Source organism: Pseudophryne corroboree, chromosome 4 (genome assembly GCF_028390025.1).
Source record: "Pseudophryne corroboree isolate aPseCor3 chromosome 4, aPseCor3.hap2, whole genome shotgun sequence".
NCBI lineage: Eukaryota > Metazoa > Chordata > Amphibia > Anura > Myobatrachidae > Pseudophryne > Pseudophryne corroboree.
Genome location: NC_086447.1, coordinates 867,040,969 through 867,063,765, shown reverse-complemented (window position 1 = coordinate 867,063,765; position 22,797 = coordinate 867,040,969). Strand labels below are relative to the sequence as shown.

Below are 22,797 nucleotides of genomic sequence, written 5' to 3'. Positions count from 1 at the left end.
GTCTCTGCTATAATGTCTTCTTACTCCTCTTTTCTCCACAGTATAATGTCTCTGCTATAATGTCTTCTTACTCCTCCTTTCTCCACAGTATAATGTCTCTGCTATAATGTCTTCTTACTCCTCTTTTCTCCACAGTATAATGTCTCTGCTATAATGTCTTCTTACTCCTCCTTTCTCCATAGTATAATGTCTCTACTATAATGTCTTCTTACTCCTCCTTTCTCCACAGTATAATGTCTCTGCTATAATGTCTTCTTACTCCTCTTTCTCCACAGTATAATGTCTCTGCTATAATGTCTTCTTACTCCTCCTTTCTCCATAGTATAATGTCTCTGCTATAATGTCTTCTTACTCCTCCTTTCTCCACAGTATAATGTCTCTGCTATAATGTCTTCTTACTCCTCTTTCTCCACAGTATAATGTCTCTGCTATAATGTCTTCTTACTCCTCCTTTCTCCACAGTATAATGTCTCTGCTATAATGTCTTCTTACTCCTCCTTTCTCCATAGTATAATGTCTCTGCTATAATGTCTTCTTACTCCTCCATTCTCCACGGTATAATGTCTCTGCTATAATGTCTTCTTACTCCTCCTTTCTCCATAGTATAATGGGGGTAATTCCGTAGCAACTTTTTGCAGCCCGTTCGATCAACTAGACGGCGCCTATGGGGGAGTGTATATCTGCATAGCAGGGCTGCGAACGCTTGTGCAGTCTTCCTATGCAAAAAAAGTTTCCTGTAACACAAGACCAGGGTAAGAGTTACTTACCCTGTGCGATCTTTCCAGCGATGCAGGTCTTGGAATTGACGTCAGACATCCGCCTCCAAACGCCTGGACACGCCTGCGCTCGCCGAACCACTCCCGGAAAACAGTCAGTTGACGCCCCGGTACGCCTTCATCCTGTCAATCTTCTTGCGGTCGCCGTAGCGACTGCTTTTCACCGCGCCATGCGGCGCACCAACCCGTTCGCACAGCTGCGACAAACAGCAGCGTGCGAACGGGTCGTAATGACCCCCAGTGTCTCTGCTATAATGTCTTCTTACTCCTCCATTCTCCACGGAATAATGTCTCTGCTATAATGTCTTCTTACTCCTCCATTCTCCACAGTATAATGTCTCTGCTATAATGTCTTCTTACTCCTCCTTTCTCCACAGTATAATGTCTCTGCTATAATGTCTTCTTACTCCTCCATTCTCCACAGTATAATGTCTCTGCTATAATGTCTTCTTACTCCTCCTTTCTCCACAGTATAATGTCTCTGCTATATTGTCTTCTTACTCCTCCTTTCTCCACAGTATAATGTCTCTGCTATATTGTCTTCTTACTCGTCCTTTCTCCACAGTATAATGTCTCTGCTATAATGTCTTCTTACTCCTCCTTTCTCCACAGTATAATGTCTCTGCTATATTGTCTTCTTACTCCTCCTTTCTCCACAGTATAATGTCTCTGCTATATTGTCTTCTTACTCCTCCTTTCTCCACAGTATAATGTCTCTGCTATATTGTCTTCTTACTCGTCCTTTCTCCACAGTATAATGTCTCTGCTATAATGTCTTCTTACTCCTCCTTTCTCCACAGTATAATGTCTCTGCTATAATGTCTTCTTACTCCTCCTTTCTCCACAGTATAATGTCTCTGCTATAATGTCTTCTTACTCCTCCTTTCTCCACAGTATAATGTCTCTGCTATAATGTCTTCTTACTCCTCCTTTCTCCACAGTATAATGTCTCTGCTATATTGTCTTCTTACTCCTCCTTTCTCCACAGTATAATGTCTCTGCTATAATGTCTTCTTACTCCTCCTTTCTCCACAGTATAATGTCTCTGCTATAATGTCTTCTTACCTCTCCTTTCTCCACAGTATAATGTCTCTGCTATAATGTCTTCTTACTCCTCCTTTCTCCACAGTATAATGTCTCTGCTATAATGTCTTCTTACTCCTCCATTCTCCACAGTATAATGTCTCTGCTATAATGTCTTCTTACTCCTCCTTTCTCCACAGTATAATGTCTCTGCTATATTGTCTTCTTACTCCTCCTTTCTCCACAGTATAATGTCTCTGCTATATTGTCTTCTTACTCGTCCTTTCTCCACAGTATAATGTCTCTGCTATAATGTCTTCTTACTCCTCCTTTCTCCACAGTATAATGTCTCTGCTATATTGTCTTCTTACTCCTCCTTTCTCCACAGTATAATGTCTCTGCTATATTGTCTTCTTACTCCTCCTTTCTCCACAGTATAATGTCTCTGCTATATTGTCTTCTTACTCGTCCTTTCTCCACAGTATAATGTCTCTGCTATAATGTCTTCTTACTCCTCCTTTCTCCACAGTATAATGTCTCTGCTATAATGTCTTCTTACTCCTCCTTTCTCCACAGTATAAGGGCCCTCATTCCGAGTTGTTCGCTCGGTATTTTTCATCGCATCGCAGTGAAAATCCGCTTAGTACGCATGCGCAATGTTCGCACTGCGACTGCGCCAAGTAACTTTACTATGAAGAAAGTATTTTTACTCACGGCTTTTTCTTCGCTCCGGCGAACGTAATGTGATTGACAGGAAATGGGTGTTACTGGGCGGAAACACGGCGTTTCAGGGGCGTGTGGCTGAAAACGCTACCGTTTCCGGAAAAAACGCAGGAGTGGCCGGGGAAACGGTGGGAGTGCCTGGGCGAACGCTGGGTGTGTTTGTGACGTCAACCAGGAACGACAAGCACTGAACTGATCGCACAGGCAGAGTAAGTCTGGAGCTACTCTGAAACTGCTAACTCGTTTGTAATCGCAATATTGCGCGTACGTCGGTCGCAATTTTAAGAAGCTAAGATTCACTCCCAGTAGGCGGCGGCTTAGCGTGTGTAACTCTGCTACATTCGCCTTGCGAGCGAACAACTCGGAATGAGGGCCAATGTCTCTGCTATAATGTCTTCTTACTCCTCCTTTCTCCACAGTATAATGTCTCTGCTATAATGTCTTCTTACTCCTCCTTTCTCCACAGTATAATGTCTCTGCTATATTGTCTTCTTACTCCTCCTTTCTCCACAGTATAATGTCTCTGCTATAATGTCTTCTTACTCCTCCTTTCTCCACAGTATAATGTCTCTGCTATAATGTCTTCTTACCTCTCCTTTCTCCACAGTATAATGTCTCTGCTATAATGTCTTCTTACTCCTCCTTTCTCCACAGTATAATGTCTCTGCTATAATGTCTTCTTACTCCTCCTTTCTCCACAGTATAATGTCTCTGCTATAATGTCTTCTTTCTCCTCCTTTCTCCACAGTATAATGTCTCTGCTATAATGTCTTCTTTCTCCTCCTTTCTCCACAGTATAATGTCTCTGCTATAATGTATTCTTACTCCTCTTTTCTCCACAGTATAATGTTTCTGCTATGTCTTCTTACTCCTCCTTTCTCCACAGTATAATGTCTCTGCTATAATGTCTTCTTACTCCTCCTTTCTCCACAGTATAATGTCTCTGCTATAATGTCTTCTTACCTCTCCTTTCTCCACAGTATAATGTCTCTGCTATAATGTCTTCTTACTCCTCCTTTCTCCACAGTATAATGTCTCTGCTATAATGTCTTCTTACTCCTCCTTTCTCCACAGTATAATGTCTCTGCTATAATGTATTCTTACTCCTCTTTTCTCCACAGTATAATGTCTCTGCTATAATGTCTTCTTACTCCTCCTTTCTCCACAGTGTAATGTCTCTGCTATAATGTATTCTTACTCCTCTTTTCTCCACAGTATAATGTCTCTGCTATATTGTCTTCTTACTCCTCCTTTCTCCACAGTATAATGTCTCTGCTATAATGTCTTCTTACTCCTACTTTCTCCACAGTATAATGTCTCTGCTATAATGTCTTCTTTCTCCTCCTTTCTCCACAGTATAATGTCTCTGCTATAATGTCTTCTTATTCCTCCTTTCTCCACAGTATAATGTCTCTGCTATAATGTCTTCTTACTCCTCCTTTCTCCACAGTATAATGTCTCTGCTATAATGTCTTCTTACTCCTCCATTCTCCACAGTATAATGTCTCTGCTATAATGTCTTCTTACTCCTCCTTTCTCCACAGTATAATGTCTCTGCTATAATGTCTTCTTACTCCTCCTTTCTCCAAAGTATAATGTCTCTGCTATAATGTCTTCTTACTCCTCCTTTCTCTGACGTCCTAGTGGATGCTGGGAACTCCGTAAGGACCATGGGGAATAGCGGCTCCGCAGGAGACTGGGCACAACTAAAGAAAGCTTTAGGACTACCTGGTGTGCACTGGCTCCTCCCACTATGACCCTCCTCCAGACCTCAGTTAGAATCTTGTGCCCGGCCGGGGCTCTCCTGAGCCCCTAGAAAGAAAGTATATTTAGGTTTTTTATTTTACAGTGAGATATGCTGGCAACAGACTCACTGCAGCGAGGGACTAAGGGGAGAAGAAGCGAACCTACCTAACTGGTGGTAGTTTGGGCTTCTTAGGCTACTGGACACCATTAGCTCCAGAGGGATCGACCGCAGGAACCGGCCTTGGTGTTCGTTCCCGGAGCCGCGCCGCCGTCCCCCTTACAGAGCTAGAAGCATGAAGATGGTCCGGAAAAGCGGCGGCAGAAGACTTCAGTTTTCACCAAGGTAGCGCACAGCACTGCAGCTGTGCGCAATTGCTCCTCATGTACACCTCACACTGCGGTCACTGATGGGTACAGGGCGCTGGGGGGGGGGGGCGCCCTGGGGGCAATGTTACACACCTTGGCTGGCAAAATATACACCATATATAGTCCTAGGGGCTATATAGGTGTAAATTAATACCCCTGCCAGAGTTCTAAAAACGCGGGAGAAGTCCGCCGAAAAAGGGGCGGGGCTATCTCCCTCAGCACACTGGCGCCATTTCTCCCTCACAGCTCCGCTGGAAGGAAGCTCCCTGACTCTCCCCTGCAGTCTACAGCTACAGAAGGGTAAAAAAGAGAGGGGGGGCACTAAATTTAGGCGCAGTATATCTATATATATATGTATAGCAGCTATAAGGGGATATAATTCAGTTAGTCCCTGTGTTATATAGCGCTCTGGTGTGTGCTGGCATACTCTCTCTCTGTCTCTCCAAAGGGCTTTGTGGGTCCTGTCCTGACAGCCGGCTTCTCAGCTCGTGCCTGCCCAGGCGTCTCAAAGGCCATCAGGGGCTCTAAAACGCCCGCTACCTCAGATGGCAGACACAGATGTCGACACGGATACTGATACCAGTGTCGACGACGAAGAGACTAATGTGATGTCCAATAGGGCCACTCGTTACATGATTGAGGCAATGAAAAATGTATTGCACATTTCTGATATTACCCCAGATACCACAAAAAAGGGTATTATGTTTGGAGAGAAAAAACTACCAGTGGTTTTTCCCCCTTCTGAAGAATTAAATGAAGTGTGTGAAGTAGCGTGGGCTTCCCCCGATAAAAAATTGTTAATTTCTAAAAAGCTACTAATGGCGTACCCCTTCCCGCCAGAGGATAGGTCACGTTGGGAGACACCCCCTAGGGTGGATAAAGCGCTCACACGCTTGTCAAAGAAGGTGGCACTACCGTCTCCGGATACGGCCGCCCTAAAGAAGCCTGCTGATAGAAAGCAGGAGGCTATCCTGAAGTCTGTATATACACACTCAGGCATTATACTGAGACCAGCTATTGCTTCAGCATGGATGGGCAGTGCTGCAGCTGCGTGGTCAGATTCCCTGTCGGAAAATATTGACACCCTAGACAGGGACACTATATTGCTAACCATAGAGCATATAAAAGACGCTGTCTTATACATGAGAGATGCACAGAGGGATATTTGCCGGCTGGCATCTAAAATAAGTGCAATGTCCATTTCTGCCAGGAGAGGGTTATGGACCCGGCAGTGGACAGGAGATGCAGATTCAAAAAGGCACATGGAAGTTTTGCCTTATAAAGGTGAGGAGTTGTTCGAAGATGGTCTCTCTGACCTAGTTTCCACAGCAACAGCTGGGAAGTCAGCATTTTTGCCCCATGTTCCCTCACAGCCTAAGAAAGCACCGTATTATCAGGTACAGTCCTTTCGGCCCCAGAAAAGCAGGCGGGGAAAAGGCGCGTCCTTTCTGCCCAGAGGCAGAGGTAGGGGGAAAAAGCTGCAACAAACAGCCGGTTCCCAGGAGCAAAAGTCCTCCCCCGCTTCCTCCAAGTCCGCCGCATGACGGTGGGGCTCCACAGGCGGACCCAGGTACGGTGGGGGCCCGCCTCAAAAATTTCAGCGATCAGTGGGCTCGCTCACAGGTGGATCCCTGGATCTTTCAAGTAGTATCTCAGGGGTACAAGCTGGAATTCGAGGCGTCTCCCCCTCGCCGTTTCCTCAAATCTGCCTTGCCAACAACTCCCTCAGGCAGGGAGGCTGTGCTAGAGGCAATTCACAAGCTGTATTCCCAGCAGGTGATAGTCAAGGTGCCCCTACTTCAACAAGGACGGGGTTACTATTCCACAATGTTTGTGGTACCGAAACCGGACGGTACGGTGAGACCCATTTTAAATTTGAAATCCTTGAACGCATATATAAAAAAATTCAAGTTCAAGATGGAATCGCTCAGGGCGGTTATTGCAAGCCTGGACGAGGGGGATTACATGGTATCCCTGGACATCAAGGATGCTTACCTGCATGTCCCCATTTACCTTCCTCACCAGTAGTACCTCAGATTTGTGGTACAGGATTGTCATTACCAATTCCGGACGCTGCCGTTTGGCCTATCCACGGCACCGAGGGTATTTACCAAGGTAATGGCCGAAATGATGATACTCCTTCGAAAAAAGGGAGTTTTAATTATCCCGTACTTGGACGATCTCCTGATAAAGGCGAGGTCCAAGGAGCAGTTGTTGGTCGGGGTAGCACTATCTCGGGAAGTGCTACAACAGCACGGTTGGATTTTAAATATTCCAAAGTCACAGCTGGTCCCTACGACACGTCTACTGTTCCTGGGGATGGTTCTGGACACAGAACAGAGAAAAGTTTTTCTCCCGGAGGAGAAAGTCAGTGAGCTGTCATCTCTTGTCAGAGGCCTCCTGAAACCAAATCTGGTGTTGGTGCTTCACTGCACGCGAGTCCTGGGAAAAATGGTAGCTTCATACGAAGCAATTCCATTCGGCAGGTTCCATGCAAGGACTTTTCAGTGGGACCTGTTGGACAAGTGGTCCGGATCGCATCTTCAGATGCATCGGCTGATAACCCTGTCTCCAAGGACCAGGGTGTCTCTGCTGTGGTGGCTGCAGAGTGCTCATCTTCAAGAGGGCCGCAGATTCGGCATACAGGACTGGGTCCTGGTGACCACGGATGCCAGCCTTCGAGGCTGGGGGGCAGTCACACAGGGAAGAAACTTCCAGGGACTATGGTCAAACCAAGAGATTTCCCTGCACATAAATATTCTGGAACTGAGGGCCATTTACAATGCCCTAAGTCAAGCAAGACCCCTGCTTCAAAACCAGCCGGTACTGATTCAGTCAGACAACATCACGGCGGTCGCCCATGTAAACCGACAGGGCGGCACAAGAAGCAGGATGGCGATGGCAGAAGCCACAAAGATTCTCCGATGGGTGGAAAATCACGTGTTAGCACTGTCAGCAGTGTTCATTCCGGGTGTGGACAACTGGGAAGAAGACTTCCTCAGCAGGCACGACCTCCACCCGGGAGAGTGGGGACTTCATCCAGAAGTCTTCCAAATGCTGGTAAACCGTTGGGAAAGGCCACAGGTGGACATGATGGCGTCTCGCCTCAACAAAAAGTTACAAAGATATTGTGCCAGGTCAAGGGACCCTCAGGCGATAGCTGTGGACGCTCTAGTGACACCGTGGGTGTACCAGTCGGTTTATGTGTTCCCTCCTCTGCCTCTCATACCAAAGGTACTGAGAATAATAAGAAGGAGAGGAGTAAGAACGATACTCGTGGTTCCGGATTGGCCAAGAAGAGCTTGGTACCCAGAACTTCAAGAAATGATCTCAGAGGACCCGTGGCCTCTGCCGCTCAGACAGGACCTGCTGCAGCAGAGACCCTGTCTGTTCCAAGACTTACCGCGGCTGCGTTTGACGGCATGGCGGTTGAACACCGGATCCTAAAGGAAAAGGGCATTCCGGAGGAAGTAATTCCTACGCTGATTAAAGGCAGGAAAGATGTAACTGCAAAACACTATCACCGCATATGGCGAAAATATGTTGCTTGGTGCGATACCAGGAGGGCCCCGACAGAGGAATTTCAGCTGGGTCGATTTCTGCACTTCCTACAGGCAGGAGTGACTATGGGCCTAAAATTGGGTTCCATTAAGGTACAGATCTCGGCTCTGAAAGAACTGGCTTCACTGCCTGAAGTTCAGACATTTGTCAAGGGAGTGCTGCATATTCAGCCCCCTTTTGTGCCTCCAGTGGCACCTTGGGATCTCAACGTGGTGTTGGGTTTCCTAAAGTCACATTGGTTTGAGCCACTAAAAACCGTGGATTTAAAATATCTCACGTGGAAAGTGGTCATGCTGTTGGCCTTGGCTTCGGCCAGGCGTGTGTCAGAATTGGCGGCTTTATCATGTAAAAGCCCTTATCTGATTTTTCATATGGATAGGGCAGAATTGCGGACTCGTCCCCAATTCCTCCCTAAGGTGGTATCAACTTTTCATTTGAACCAACCTATTGTGGTGCCTGCGGCTACTAAGGACTTGGAGGATTCCAAGTTACTGGACGTAGTCAGGGCCTTGAAAACGTATGTTTCCAGACGGCTGGAGTCAGAAAAACTGACTCGCTGTTTATTCTGTATGCACCCAACAAGATGGGTGCTCCTGCTTCAAAGCAGACTATTGCACGCTGGATTTGTAGTACAATTCAGCTTGCGCATTCTGCGGCTGGACTGCCGCATCCTAAATCTGTAAAAGCCCATTCCACGAGGAAGGTGGGCTCTTCTTGGGCGGCTGCCCGAGGGGTTTCGGCTTTGCAACTTTGCCGAGCTGCTACTTGGTCAGGGTCAAACACGTTTGCAAAATTCTACAAATTTGATACCCTGGCTGAGGAGGACCTTGAGTTCTCTCATTCGGTGCTGCAGAGTCATCCGCACTCTCCCGCCCGTTTGGGAGCTTTGGTATAATCCCCATGGTCCTTACGGAGTTCCCAGCATCCACTAGGACGTCAGAGAAAATAAGATTTTACTCACCGGTAAATCTATTTTTCGTAGTCCGTAGTGGATGCCGGGCGCCCATCCCAAGTGCGGATTGTCTGCAATACTTGTATATAGTTATTGTTAAACTAACGGGTTATTGTTGAGAAGCCATCTGTTGAGAGGCTTCGTTGTTTTTCATACTGTTAACTGGGTATAGTATCACGAGTTATACGGTGTGGCTGGTATGAGTCTTACCCGGGATTCAAAATCCTTCCTTATTGTGTCAGCTCTTCCGGGCACAGTATCCTAACTGAGGTCTGGAGGAGGGTCATAGTGGGAGGAGCCAGTGCACACCAGGTAGTCCTAAAGCTTTCTTTAGTTGTGCCCAGTCTCCTGCGGAGCCGCTATTCCCCATGGTCCTTACGGAGTTCCCAGCATCCACTACGGACTACGAGAAATAGATTTACCGGTGAGTAAAATCTTATTTTCTCCACAGTATAATGTCTCTGCTATAATGTCTTCTTACTCCTCCTTTCTCCATAGTATAAAGCCTCTGCTATAATTGCAGCTCCTGATTAGTGACATATATAAAATACACAGTAGAGCACAGGATATAATAATAAGAATTTACTCACCGGTAATTCTATTTCTCGTAGTCCGTAGTGGATGCTGGGAACTCCGAAAGGATCATGGGGAATAGCGGGCTCCGAAGGAGGCTGGGCACTCTAGAAAGATTTATGACTACCTGGTGTGCACTGGCTCCTCCCACTATGACCCTCCTCCAAGCCTCAGTTAGGACACTGTGCCCGGACGAGCGTACACAATAAGGTAGGATTTTGAATCCCGGGTAAGACTCATACCAGCCACACCAATCACACCGTATAACTCGTGATATTATACCCAGTTAACAGTATGAAACAATTGAGCCTCTCAACAGATGGCTCAACAATAACCCGATTTAGTTAACAATAACTATGTACAAGTATTGCAGATAAACCGCACTTGGGATGGGCGCCCAGCATCCACTACGGACTACGAGAAATAGAATTACCGGTGAGTAAATTCTTATTTTCTCTGACGTCCTAGTGGATGCTGGGAACTCCGAAAGGACCATGGGGATTATACCAAAGCTCCCAAACGGGCGGGAGAGTGCGGATGACTCTGCAGCACCGAATGAGAGAACTCCAGGTCCTCCTTAGCCAGGGTATCAAATTTGTAGAATTTTGCAAACGTGTTTGCCCCTGACCAAGTAGCAGCTCGGCAAAGTTGTAAAGCCGAGACCCCTCGGGCAGCCGCCCAAGATGAGCCCACCTTCCTTGTGGAATGGGCATTGACAGATTTTGGCTGTGGCAGGCCTGCCACAGAATGTGCAAGCTGAATTGTACTACAAATCCAACGAGCAATAGTCTGCTTAGAAGCAGGAGCACCCAGCTTGTTGGGTGCATATAAAATAAACAGCGAGTCAGATTTTCTGACTCCAGCTGTCCTGGAAACATATATTTTCAGGGCCCTGACAACGTCTAGCAACTTGGAGTCCTCCAAGTCCTTAGTAGCCGTAGGCACCACAATAGGCTGGTTCAGGTGAAACGCTGACACCACCTTAGGGAGAAACTGGGGACGAGTCCTCAATTCTGCCCTATCCGTATGGAAAATTAGATAAGGGCTTTTACATGATAAAGCCGCCAATTCCGATACTCGCCTGGCCGAAGCCAAGGCCAATAACATGACCACTTTCCACGTGAGATATTTCAGATCCACGGTCTTTAGTGGCTCAAACCAATGTGATTTTAAGAAACTCAACACCACGTTGAGATCCCAAGGTGCCACAGGAGGCACAAATGGGGGCTGAATATGCAGCACTCCTTTTACAAATGTCTGAACTTCAGGTACTGAAGCTAGTTCTTTTTGAAAGAAAATCGACAGAGCCGAGATCTGTACCTTAATGGAACCTAATTTTAGGCCCATATTCACTCCTGCTTGCAGGAAATGCAGAAATCGACCTAGTTGAAATTCCTCTGTTGGGGCCCTTTCGGCCTCACACCATGCAACATATTTCCGCCATATGCGTTGATAATGATTTGCTGTAACCTCTTTCCTGGCTTTAATAAGCGTAGGAATGACTTCTTCCGGAATGTCCTTTTCCTTTAGGATCCGGCGTTCAACCGCTATGCCGTCAAACGCAGCCGCGGTAAGTCTTGGAACAGACAGGGCCCTTGCTGTAGCAGGTCTTGTCTGAGCGGCAGAGGCCACGGGTCCTCTGAGATCATCTCTTGAAGTTCCGGGTACCACGCTCGTCTTGGCCAATCCGGAACCACGAGAATTGTGTTTACTCCTCGCCTTCTTATTATTCTCAATACCTTTGGTATGAGAGGCAGAGGAGGGAACACATAAACTGACTGATACACCCCCGGTGTCACTAGAGCGTCCACAGCTATTGCCTGAGGGTCTCTTGACCTGGCGCAATACCTCTCTAGTTTTTTGTTTAGGCGGGACGCCATCATGTCCACCTGTGGACAATCCAACTGATTTACAATCATTTGGAAGACTTCTGGATGAAGTCCCCACTCTCCCGGGTGGAGGTCGTGCCTGCTGAGAAAGTCTGCTTCCCAGTTGTCCACTCCCGGAATGAACACTGCTGACAGTGCTAGTAGATGATTTTCCGCCCATCTGAGAAATCTTGTGGCTTCTGCCATTGCCATCCTGCTTCTTGTGCCGCCCTGTCGATTCACATGGGCGACTGCCGTGATGTTGTCTGACTGGATCAGCACCGGCTGGTGTAGGAGCAGGGATTTTGCTTGACTTAGGGCATTGTACATGGCCCTTAGTTCCAGAATATTTATTGTGAAGGGAAGTCTCCTGACTTGACCATAGTCCTTGGAAGTTTCTTCCCCTTGTGACTGCCCCCCAGCCTCGAAGGGTGGCATCCGTGGTCACCAGGACCCAGTCCTGTATGCCGAATCTGCGGCCCTCCAGAAGATGAGCACTGTGCAGCCACCACAGAAGAGACACCCTGGTTCTTGGAGACAGGGTTATTAAACGATGCATCTGAATATGCGATCCGGACCACTTGTCCAACAGGTCCCACTGAAAGATTCTGGCATGGAACCTGCCGAATGGAATTGCCTCGTAAGAAGCTACCATCTTTCCCAGGACCCGCGTGCAGTGATGCACCGATACCTGTTTTGGTTTCAGGAGGTCTCTGACTAGAGAAGACAACTCCCTGGCTTTCTCCTCCGGGAGAAACACTTTTTTCTGGACTGTGTCCAGAATCATACCCAGGAACATTAGATGTGTAGTCGGAACCAGCTGTGACTTTGGGATATTCAGAATCCAGCCGTGCTGGCGCAGCACTTCCTGAGATAGTGCTACTCCCACCAACAACTGTTCCTTGGACCGTGCCTTTATTAGGAGATCGTCCAAGTACGGGATAATTAAAACTCCCTTTTTTCGAAGGAGTATCATCATTTCGGCCATTACCTTGGTAAACACCCTCGGTGCCATGTACAGGCCAAACGGCCGTGTCTGGACTTGGTAATGGCAAACCTGTACCACAAATCTGAGGTACTCCTGGCGAGGATGGTAAATGGGGACAAGCAGGTAAGCATCCTTGATGTCCCGGGATGCCATGTAATCCCCCTCGTCCAGGCTTGCAATAACCGCCCTGAGCGATTCCATCTTGAACTTGAATTTTTTTATGTATGTGTTCAAGGATTTTAAATATAAAATGGGTCACACCGAACCATGCGGTTTCGGTATCCCAAACCGTGTGGAATAGTAACCCCGTCCTTGTTGAAGTAGGGGCACCTTGAGTATTACCTGCTGGGAATACCGCTTATTAATTGCCTCTAGCACAGCCTCCCTGCCTGAGGGAGTTGTCGGCAAGGCATATTTGAGGAAACGGCGAGGGGGAGACATCTCGAATTCCAGCTTGTACCCCTGAAATACTACTTGAAAGAAACAGGGATCCACCTGTGAGCGAGCCCACTAATTGCTGAAATTTTTTGAGACGGCCCCCCACCGTACCTGGCTACACCTGTGGAGCACCCGCGTCATGCTGTGGACTCACAGGAAGCGGGGGAAGAATTTTGATTCTGGGAACAGGCTGACTGGTGCAGCTTTTTCCCTCTTCCCCTGTCTCTGTACAGAAAGGAAGCGCCTTTGACCCGCTTGCTTTTCTGAAGCCGAAAGGACTGTACCTGATAATACAGTGCTTTCTTAGTCTGTGAGGAAACCTGAGGTAAAAATATTTCTTCCCAGCAGTTGCTGTGGATACGAGGTCCCAGAGACCATCCCCAAATAATTCCTCACCCTTATAAGGCAGAATCTCTATGCGCCTTTTAAGTCAGCATCACCTGTCCAGTGACAGGTCTCTAATACCCTCCTGACAGAATGGACATTACATTCATTTTGGATGCCAGCCGGCAAAATATCCCTCTGTGCATCCCTCATATATAAGACGACGTCTTTAATATGTTCTCATATTAGCAAACTAGTATGCTTGACAGGGTCACCGACCACGCTGCAGCAGCACGATCTGCAGGTCTCAGTCTAGTACCTGAGTGTGTAAATACAGACTTCAGGATAGCCTCCTGCTTTTTATCAACAGGTACCTTCAAAGTGGCCGTTCCTAAAACGGCAGTGCCACCTTTTTTGACAACCGTGTGAGCGCCTTATCCACCCTAGGGGATATCTCCCAGCGTAACTTATCCTCCTGGCGGGAAAGGGTACGCCATCAGTAACTTTTTAGAAATCACCAGTTTCTTAACGGGGGAACCCACGCTTTTCACACACTTCATTTATTCATCTGATGGGGGAACAAAACACTGCCTGTTTTTTCTCCCCAAACCTAAAACCCATTTTTAGAGGTGCTTGGGTTAATGTCAGAAATGTATAACACATTTTTTTTTTTTATTGCCGGGATCAAGTCACGGATGTTCCTAGTGGATTGTGTATATGTCTCAACCTTGTCGACACTGGAGTCAGACTCCGTGTCGACATCTGTGTCTGCCATCTGAGAGAGCGGGCGTTTTTGAGCCCCTGATGGCCTTTGAGACGCCTGGGCAGGCGCGGGCTGAGAAGCCGGCTGTCCCACAGCTGTTACGTCATCCACCCTTTTATGTAAGGAGTTGACACTGTCGGTTAATACCTTTCACCTATCCATCCACTCTGGTGTCGGCCCCCCAGGGGGCGACATCACATATATCGGCCTCTGCACCGTCACCATATAAGCCTCCTCATTCAACATGTCGACACAGCCGTACCGACACACCGCAGACACACAGGGAATGCTCTAAACGAGGACAGGACCCACAAAAGCCCTTTGGGGGGACAGAGTGAGAGTATGCCAGCACACACCAGAGCGCTATATAATGCAGGGACTAACTGAGTTATGTCCCCTATAGCTGCTGTTTTTATATAATATATATACTGCGCCTAAATTTAGTGCCCCCCCTCTCTTTTTTAACCGTTTTCTGTAGTGTAGACTGCAGGGGAGAGCCAGGGAGCTTCCTTCCAGCGGAGCTGTGAGGGAAAAATGGCGCCAGTGTGCTGAGGGAGATAGCTCCGCCCCTTTTCCGCTGCCTATTCTCCCGCTTTTTTATGGAATCTGGCAGGGGTATTTACCACATATATAGCCTCTGGGGCTATATATTGTGGTATTTTTGCCAGCCAAGGTGTTTTTATTGCTGCCTCAGGGCGCCCCCCCCCAGCGCCCTGCACCCTCAGTGACCGGAGTGTGAAGTGTGTGAGAGGAGCAATGGCGCACAGCTGCAGTGCTGTGCGCTACCTTGGTGAATACAGAGTCTTCATGCCGCCGATTTTCCGGACCTCTTCTTGCTTCTGGCTCTGTAAGGGGGACGGCGGCGCGGCTCCGGGACCGAACATCAAGGCTGGGCCTGCGGTCGATCCCTCTGGAGCTAATGGTGTCCAGTAGCCTAAGAAGCCCAATCCGGCTGCAAGCAGGCGAGTTCGCTTCTTCTCCCCTTAGTCCCTCGCTGCAGTGAGCCTGTTGCCAGCAGGTCTCACTGAAAATAAAAAACCTAAGTCTATCTTTCTTTCTAAGAGCTCAGGAGAGCCCCTAGTGTGCATCCAACCTCGGCCGGGCACAAAATCTAACTGAGGCTTGGAGGAGGGTCATAGTGGGAGGAGCCAGTGCACACCAGGTAGTCATAAATCTTTCTAGAGTGCCCAGCCTCCTTCGGAGCCCGCTATTCCCCATGGTCCTTTCGGAGTTCCCAGCATCCACTAGGACGTCAGAGAAATAAGGAATGCGGTTAATTTACCGGCTGTTGGGATCCCAGCTGTCAGAATTCCAACCGTCACCACAATGCTGACGCCGGAATCCAGAAAAGGTTGGGACACCTACGTCGGAATTCTGACTTTTGGCATCCCGACCTGTATAAGTATAGCAACATTGTTAGGTTTAGGGGTGGGGGGAGGGAGGAGTTTAGACGGCCCCTGGGGAGGTCAGGGTTAGGCTGCGGGCGGGGTAAGGTTAGAGTTAGGCTGTGGGGAGGGGGGGGGTTAGGCACCCACGGGGAGGGTTAGAAATAAGCTGGGAGAGGAGGGGTAAGGTTTAGGCACCACCGCAGGAACACCCTGCGCCGGCATTCCATACTGAATCCTAATATAGGCCTTTTAAAAGGTCAATGTCCGCAAATTTAAATACAATCATAAAGAACATCCTCCTTATCTCAGTATAATCACAATGGACAATTCAAATTATGGGTATTAACCCCTACAAAGGGACATGCAGTCCAGCATTAGGTAACTAAATTACCAGTTCAGTGAGTGTCATTTTGGGGATCTGAATTAGCAATGAGGTCAAGCGGAACATTAAATGTGGGCAGCACAATGTGTCAGCTGGAGTCCCAGTTGGTAGCAGTCCAAAACACCAAGGAGGTGATGTGATGAGTAATTCCTGGCATCTTTCTGATGTGTTTCATTTCTAGAGCTTGCAGCTTTGTCAAACCTTTGATGTTTTGGACTGTTACCAACTGAGACTCCAGCTGATATGTTGTGCTGTCCGGGACCACGTTTAATGTTGCGTTGGACTCCTTAGCTAATTCGGATCCCAAAAAGGACACTCCCCTGTGACTGCGACAGTTGCAATTGGACATCTCCTAAGTCAGTCTGAACACCGGCTAGACTGCTCATGGTAAGGTGACGGACGTTCAACATTCTTTACTCTACAGCGGTGGTTCTCAAACTTGGTCCTCAGGACCCCACACGGTTCACGTTTTCCATGTCACCCAGCAGCTGCACTGTGTATCACCAACTGTCACATTTTAAAAATCTACAGGTGACCTGCAAAACATGGGCCGTGCGGGGTCCTGAGGACCGAGTTTGAGAACCTGTGCTCTACAGTGTCGCGTGTGTACCGGACATACCTCTTGAAAGGCATTACCACCCACTGTGGACAGTGCAGTGGCCGACCATTAATTAATGATTAATGATTGTGACCAGTGTCTGGCCAGAGTTGTCCGTGGTAACAAACATGCGACACTGGATCAGAACACATCCACATTCAATGCAAGAATTACCAGATGCATACCTGCAATGTTCTTTAGCTTTCATGGGATATGGGAGCAGAAGACCCACCAGAGTGCCTCTGTTAACACTCCAACACTGGACACAGCGCCTTTCCTGGGCTTGTGACATCGCTAATTTGACCCTAGAGGACTGGTAACGTGGTGTGGTCCAATAAGTCACACTACTAGTTGTTTTGGGATAATAGTAGGGTTCAAGTGTGGTGTAGACCCCATGAGGAAATGGAACCCGTTTGTCAACAAGGCACCTGCAGGCCGGTGGTGGTTCCCTAATGTCATGGATTCACGTGGCATGGGTTGGGTCCACCTGAACATGTCATTGACTGGCAACTGCTACATTCCAGTGTTTGGTGACCATTTTCAGCCCTTCGTGGACTTCATATAACCCACAACGATGGAATATTCTAACAGGATAATGTACTGTATCATCGGTCCCAAGTTATCCAGAATTAGTTTGAGGAGCATTCTGGAGAGTTTCCGACGAATTGTGTTGCCATCATGTTCACCCCGACATAACCCCTATTTAGCATTTGTGAGATGTGGTGGAGAGATCCAGTCACACTCAAGTTCCTGCACTTAGAAATATCAGGGAACTGTGGTAAGCTATCCAGACGGGTTCACTACGATATGCCGGCGGTCGGACTCCCGGCGACCAGCATACCGGCGCCGGGAGCCCGACCGCCGACTTACCGACAGTGTGGCGAGCGCAAATGAGCCCCTTGCGGGCTCGCTGCACTCGCCACGCTACGGGCACGGTGGCGCGCTACGCGCGCCACACTATTTTATTCTCCCTCCAGGGGGGTCGTGGACCCCCACGAGGGAGAATAAGTGTCGGTATGCCGGCTGTCGGGATCCTGGCGCTGTTATACTGTGCGCCGGGATCCCGTCAGTCGGCATACAGAAGACCACCCATCCAGACGGCATGGGTCAACATCTCTCTAGAAGTCTTCCATTCACTTCTGGAAACGATGCCATGTCGAGTTGCTGCGTCAGGCTGCACGATACCAAGCATCTATCCCATGACTTTTGGCACTTCAGTGTATAATGTCCATGCTGTAGTTTCCTGTTACTATTATTTCTGTATTATGAAATGTCCATTCTGTAATGTCCTATCACAGTTATTTCTCTATTATATAATGTCCATGCTATAGTTACTCTCCTTCTTCCATGGTAAAATGTCCTTCCACATTTATATGTCATCAAGGACCTTATTCAGATATGGATGCAGCCAGCGGCCTCGTCCATAGGGTCTGCGCACGCACACCGGCCATAGTGCGTGTATGTGACCCTTTACCATGTGATCGCATCCCGGAAGGATGGTGATTGACAGGGGATGGGCTTTCGGGGGGAGAGGCGATCAGGAAACACAGGCTTATTGGCCATGTTTGGGGCTGGCCTACGAAGTCATCTGCATTTCCTACGTATAGAAACATGGCGGCGGTGCCCCTGCCTAAGTAGCCAGGCTGCACAGGCAGGGATCTACCTCTATTTGGTGTGTTTGCAATTAAATTGCGAACGTGGCACAGCACCACACATGCTGGGTGACCTTGCCCTGTGCTGGGCGGTCCCCAGCATATGAGTATATGGATGCAGATTTTGCTGCCGGAGCAAAATCTGCGTACATCTCTGAATAACCCCCTATGTCCTTTCCATAGTGTCTCATCACTCTCTATTTGCTCCTTAATATCTAGATTACATATTATAGTTAAATCTCTTTATAGTATAATGTCACCATCGTATTGCTGTCTGTATACTACAGTATAGTGTCCTTACAATGGTGCATTATGCGTTATCTCCTCAGGCTCTGCAGTCTGACCCTCAAGAGACTTCTGGTGCTGAGAGAATTAGACAGAGATCTGAACTCTGTGGTTATTGCGGTGAAGCTGCAGGTAAGTGTAGTAGTATTGTATAGATCTGGAGTATTAATATAGACTGGTTATTATTGTGTAGATATGGTGTATTAGTGTGGATTAGTTGTGTATAGTGTAGATCATTGTGTATAAATGGAGTACTGTAGATTATGAAGCATTGTGTAGATAAGGGATATTAGTGTTGATTATTATTATTATCCTTTATTTATATGGCGCCACAAGGGATCCGCAGCGTCCATTACACAGTACATAATCAAATGAGCAAACAAGAAAACAGCACTTACAGTTCAAGACAATATAGGACAGGTATAGAAAACCAGGGTTTAGGAGCCATCAAAGGGAGTATGGAGCATAAGATAGTGTAAGTAAGAAAAGGAAAGGCACATGAGGAAAGAAGTCCCTGCTCTTGCGAGCTTACAATCTAAAGGTGAGGTGCTAACAGACCGGGGTGATACAGAAGGGTTAGACAGTGAGCATAGACAAGAGGGTTAGGAGAAGAGTTGGCTGGGTTTGGTGAAGAAGTGGGTCTTGAGAGCCCGTCTGAAGTTTTCTAGAGAGGTGGAGAGTCGGATGGGGAGAGGTAGAGAATTCCAGAGATAGGGAGCAGCACGTGCAAAATCTTGTAGGTAGTGGGAGGAGGTAATCCGTTGGCAGGAGAGACGGCGTGCATTAGCAGAGCGAAGAGAATGGGTGGGAATGTAGAGAGAGATAAGGTTAGAGGTGTAAGAGGGAGAAAACTGGGTGAGGGCTTTGTAGGTGAGTGTGAGAAGCTTGAATTGGATCCTGAATGGGAAAGGTAGCCAGTGAAGGTCCTGCAAGAGAGGGGATGTGGATGTAGTACGTTTGGTGAGGAAGATGAGACGGGCAGCAGCATTGAGGATAGATTGGAGTGGAGAGAGGCATTTTTGAGGGAGGCCAGATAGGAGGAGATTACAGTAGTCCAATCTGGAGATAACTAGTGAGTGGATGAGGGTCTTAGTAGCGTCCTGGGTGAGAAAGGGTCTGATCCTGGAGATGTTTTTGAGATGGAAATGGCAGGTTTGTGAGAGCTACTGAATGTGTGGTTTGAAGGAGAGGGAGGAGTCAAGTATTACTCCAAGACATCACACTTGGCGGCTTTATTAGATAGTATTAGATTAGATTAGTATTAATACTATTAGTATTAGTTTTGATTAGTATTAGATTAGATAGTATTGTGTAGATAAGGAATATTAGTGTAGATTAGGTAGTATTGTGTGAATGAGGGATATTAGTGCAGATTAGGAAGTATTGTGTAGATAAGAAATATTAGTGTTAATTAGGAAGTATTGTGTAGATAAGGAATATTAGTGTAGATTAGGAAGTATTGTGTAGATAAGGAATATTAGTGTAGATTAGGAAGTATTGTGTAGATAAGGGATATTAGTGTAGATTAGGTAGTATTGTGTAGATAAGGGATATTAGTGTAGATTAGGAAGTATTGTGTAGATAAGGGATATTAGTGTAGATTAGGTAGTATTGTGTAGATAAGTAATATTAGTGTAGGTTAGGTAGTATTGTGTGAATAAGGGATATTAGTGTAAATTAGGAAGTATTGTGTAGATAAGGGATATTTGTGTAGATTAGGAAGTATTGTGTAGATAAGGGATATTAGTGTAGATTAGGAAGTATTGTGTAGATAAGGGATATTAGTGTAGATTAGGAAGTATTGTGTAGATAAGGGATATTAGTGTAGATTAGGTAGTATTGTGTAGATAAGGGATATTAGTGTAGATTAGGCAGTATTGTGTGAATAAGGGATATTAGTGTAGATTAGATAGTATTGTGTAGATAAGGGATATTAGTGTAAATTAGGAAGTATTGTGTAGATAAGGAATATTAGTGTAGATTAGGTAGTATTGTGTAGATAAGGAATATTAGTGTAGATTAGGTAGTATTGTGTAGATAAGGGATATTAGTGTAGATTAGGAAGTATTGTGTAGATAAGGGATATTAGTGTAGATTAGGAAGTATTGTGTAGATAAGGGATATTAGTGTAAATTAGGAAGTATTGTGTAGATAAGGAATATTAGTGTAGATTAGGTAGTATTGTGTAGATAAGGAATATTAGTGTAGATTAGGTAGTATTGTGTAGATAAGGGATATTAGTGTAAATTAGGAAGTATTGTGTAGATAAGGAATATTAGTGTAGATTAGGTAGTATTGTGTAGATAAGGAATATTAGTGTAGATTAGGAAGTATTGTGTAGATAAGGGATATTAGTGTAGATTAGGAAGTATTGTGTAGATAAGGGATATTAGTGTAGATTAGGAAGTATTGTGTAGATAAGGGATATTAGTGTAGATTAGGAAGTATTGTGTAGATAAGGGATATTAGTGTAAATTAGGAAGTATTGTGTAGATAAGGAATATTAGTGTAGATTAGGAAGTATTGTGTAGATAAGGGATATTAGTGTAGATTAGGAAGTATTGTGTAGATAAGGGATATTAGTGTAGATTAGGTAGTATTGTGTAGATAAGGGATATTAGTGTAGATTAGGTAGTATTGTGTGAATGAGGGATATTAGTGTAGATTAGGAAGTATTGTGTAGATAAGAAATATTAGTGTTAATTAGGAAGTATTGTGTAGATAAGGAATATTAGTGTAGATTAGGAAGTATTGTGTAGATAAGGGATATTAGTGTAAATTAGGAAGTATTGTGTAGATAAGGAATATTAGTGTAGATTAGGTAGTATTGTGTAGATAAGGAATATTAGTGTAGATTAGGTAGTATTGTGTAGATAAGGGATATTAGTGTAGATTAGGAAGTATTGTGTAGATAAGGGATATTAGTGTAGATTAGGAAGTATTGTGTAGATAAGGGATATTAGTGTAAATTAGGAAGTATTGTGTGAATAAGGGATATTAGTGTAGATTAGGAAGTATTGTGTGAATAAGGGATATTAGTGTAGATTAGGTAGTATTGTGTGAATAAGGGATATTAGTGTAGATTAGATAGTATTGTGTAGATAAGGGATATTAGTGTAGATTAGGTAGTATTGTGTAGATAAGGGATATTAGTGTAGATTAGGAAGTATTGTGTGAATAAGGGATATTAGTGTAGATTAGATAGTATTGTGTAGATAAGGGATATTAGTGTAAATTAGGAAGTATTGTGTAGATAAGGAATATTAGTGTAGATTAGGTAGTATTGTGTAGATAAGGAATATTAGTGTAGATTAGGTAGTATTGTGTAGATAAGGGATATTAGTGTAGATTAGGAAGTATTGTGTAGATAAGGGATATTAGTGTAGATTAGGAAGTATTGTGTAGATAAGGGATATTAGTGTCAATTAGGAAGTATTGTGTAGATAAGGAATATTAGTGTAGATTAGGTAGTATTGTGTAGATAAGGGATATTAGTGTAGATTAGGAAGTATTGTGTAGATAAGGGATATTAGTGTAGATTAGGAAGTATTGTGTAGATAAGGGATATTAGTGTAAATTAGGAAGTATTGTGTAGATAAGGAATATTAGTGTAGATTAGGAAGTATTGTGTAGATAAGGGATATTAGTGTAGATTAGGAAGTATTGTGTAGATAAGGGATATTAGTGTAGATTAGGTAGTATTGTGTAGATAAGGGATATTAGTGTAGATTAGGTAGTATTGTGTGAATGAGGGATATTAGTGTAGATTAGGAAGTATTGTGTAGATAAGAAATATTAGTGTTAATTAGGAAGTATTGTGTAGATAAGGAATATTAGTGTAGATTAGGAAGTATTGTGTAGATAAGGGATATTAGTGTAAATTAGGAAGTATTGTGTAGATAAGGAATATTAGTGTAGATTAGGTAGTATTGTGTAGATAAGGAATATTAGTGTAGATTAGGTAGTATTGTGTAGATAAGGGATATTAGTGTAGATTAGGAAGTATTGTGTAGATAAGGGATATTAGTGTAGATTAGGAAGTATTGTGTAGATAAGGGATATTAGTGTAAATTAGGAAGTATTGTGTGAATAAGGGATATTAGTGTAGATTAGGAAGTATTGTGTGAATAAGGGATATTAGTGTAGATTAGGTAGTATTGTGTGAATAAGGGATATTAGTGTAGATTAGATAGTATTGTGTAGATAAGGGATATTAGTGTAGATTAGGTAGTATTGTGTAGATAAGGGATATTAGTGTAGATTAGGAAGTATTGTGTGAATAAGGGATATTAGTGTAGATTAGATAGTATTGTGTAGATAAGGGATATTAGTGTAAATTAGGAAGTATTGTGTAGATAAGGAATATTAGTGTAGATTAGGTAGTATTGTGT

The 22,797-nt window shown here is 45.3% G+C and overlaps 1 protein-coding gene across 3 annotated transcripts in view; it reads left to right on the top strand.

The window, feature by feature from the left end:
* The window catches only part of LOC134910558 (phosphofurin acidic cluster sorting protein 2-like), a 327,980-nt gene that overhangs the window by 118,028 nt on the left and 187,155 nt on the right, over positions 1-22,797 (top strand). For all 3 annotated transcript variants that reach the window (XM_063918731.1, XM_063918732.1, XM_063918733.1), the window contains exon 3: positions 18,451-18,538. In XM_063918731.1, coding sequence (XP_063774801.1) covers positions 18,451-18,538 — 88 coding nt within the window. The remainder of the gene's footprint in view (positions 1-18,450; positions 18,539-22,797) is intronic.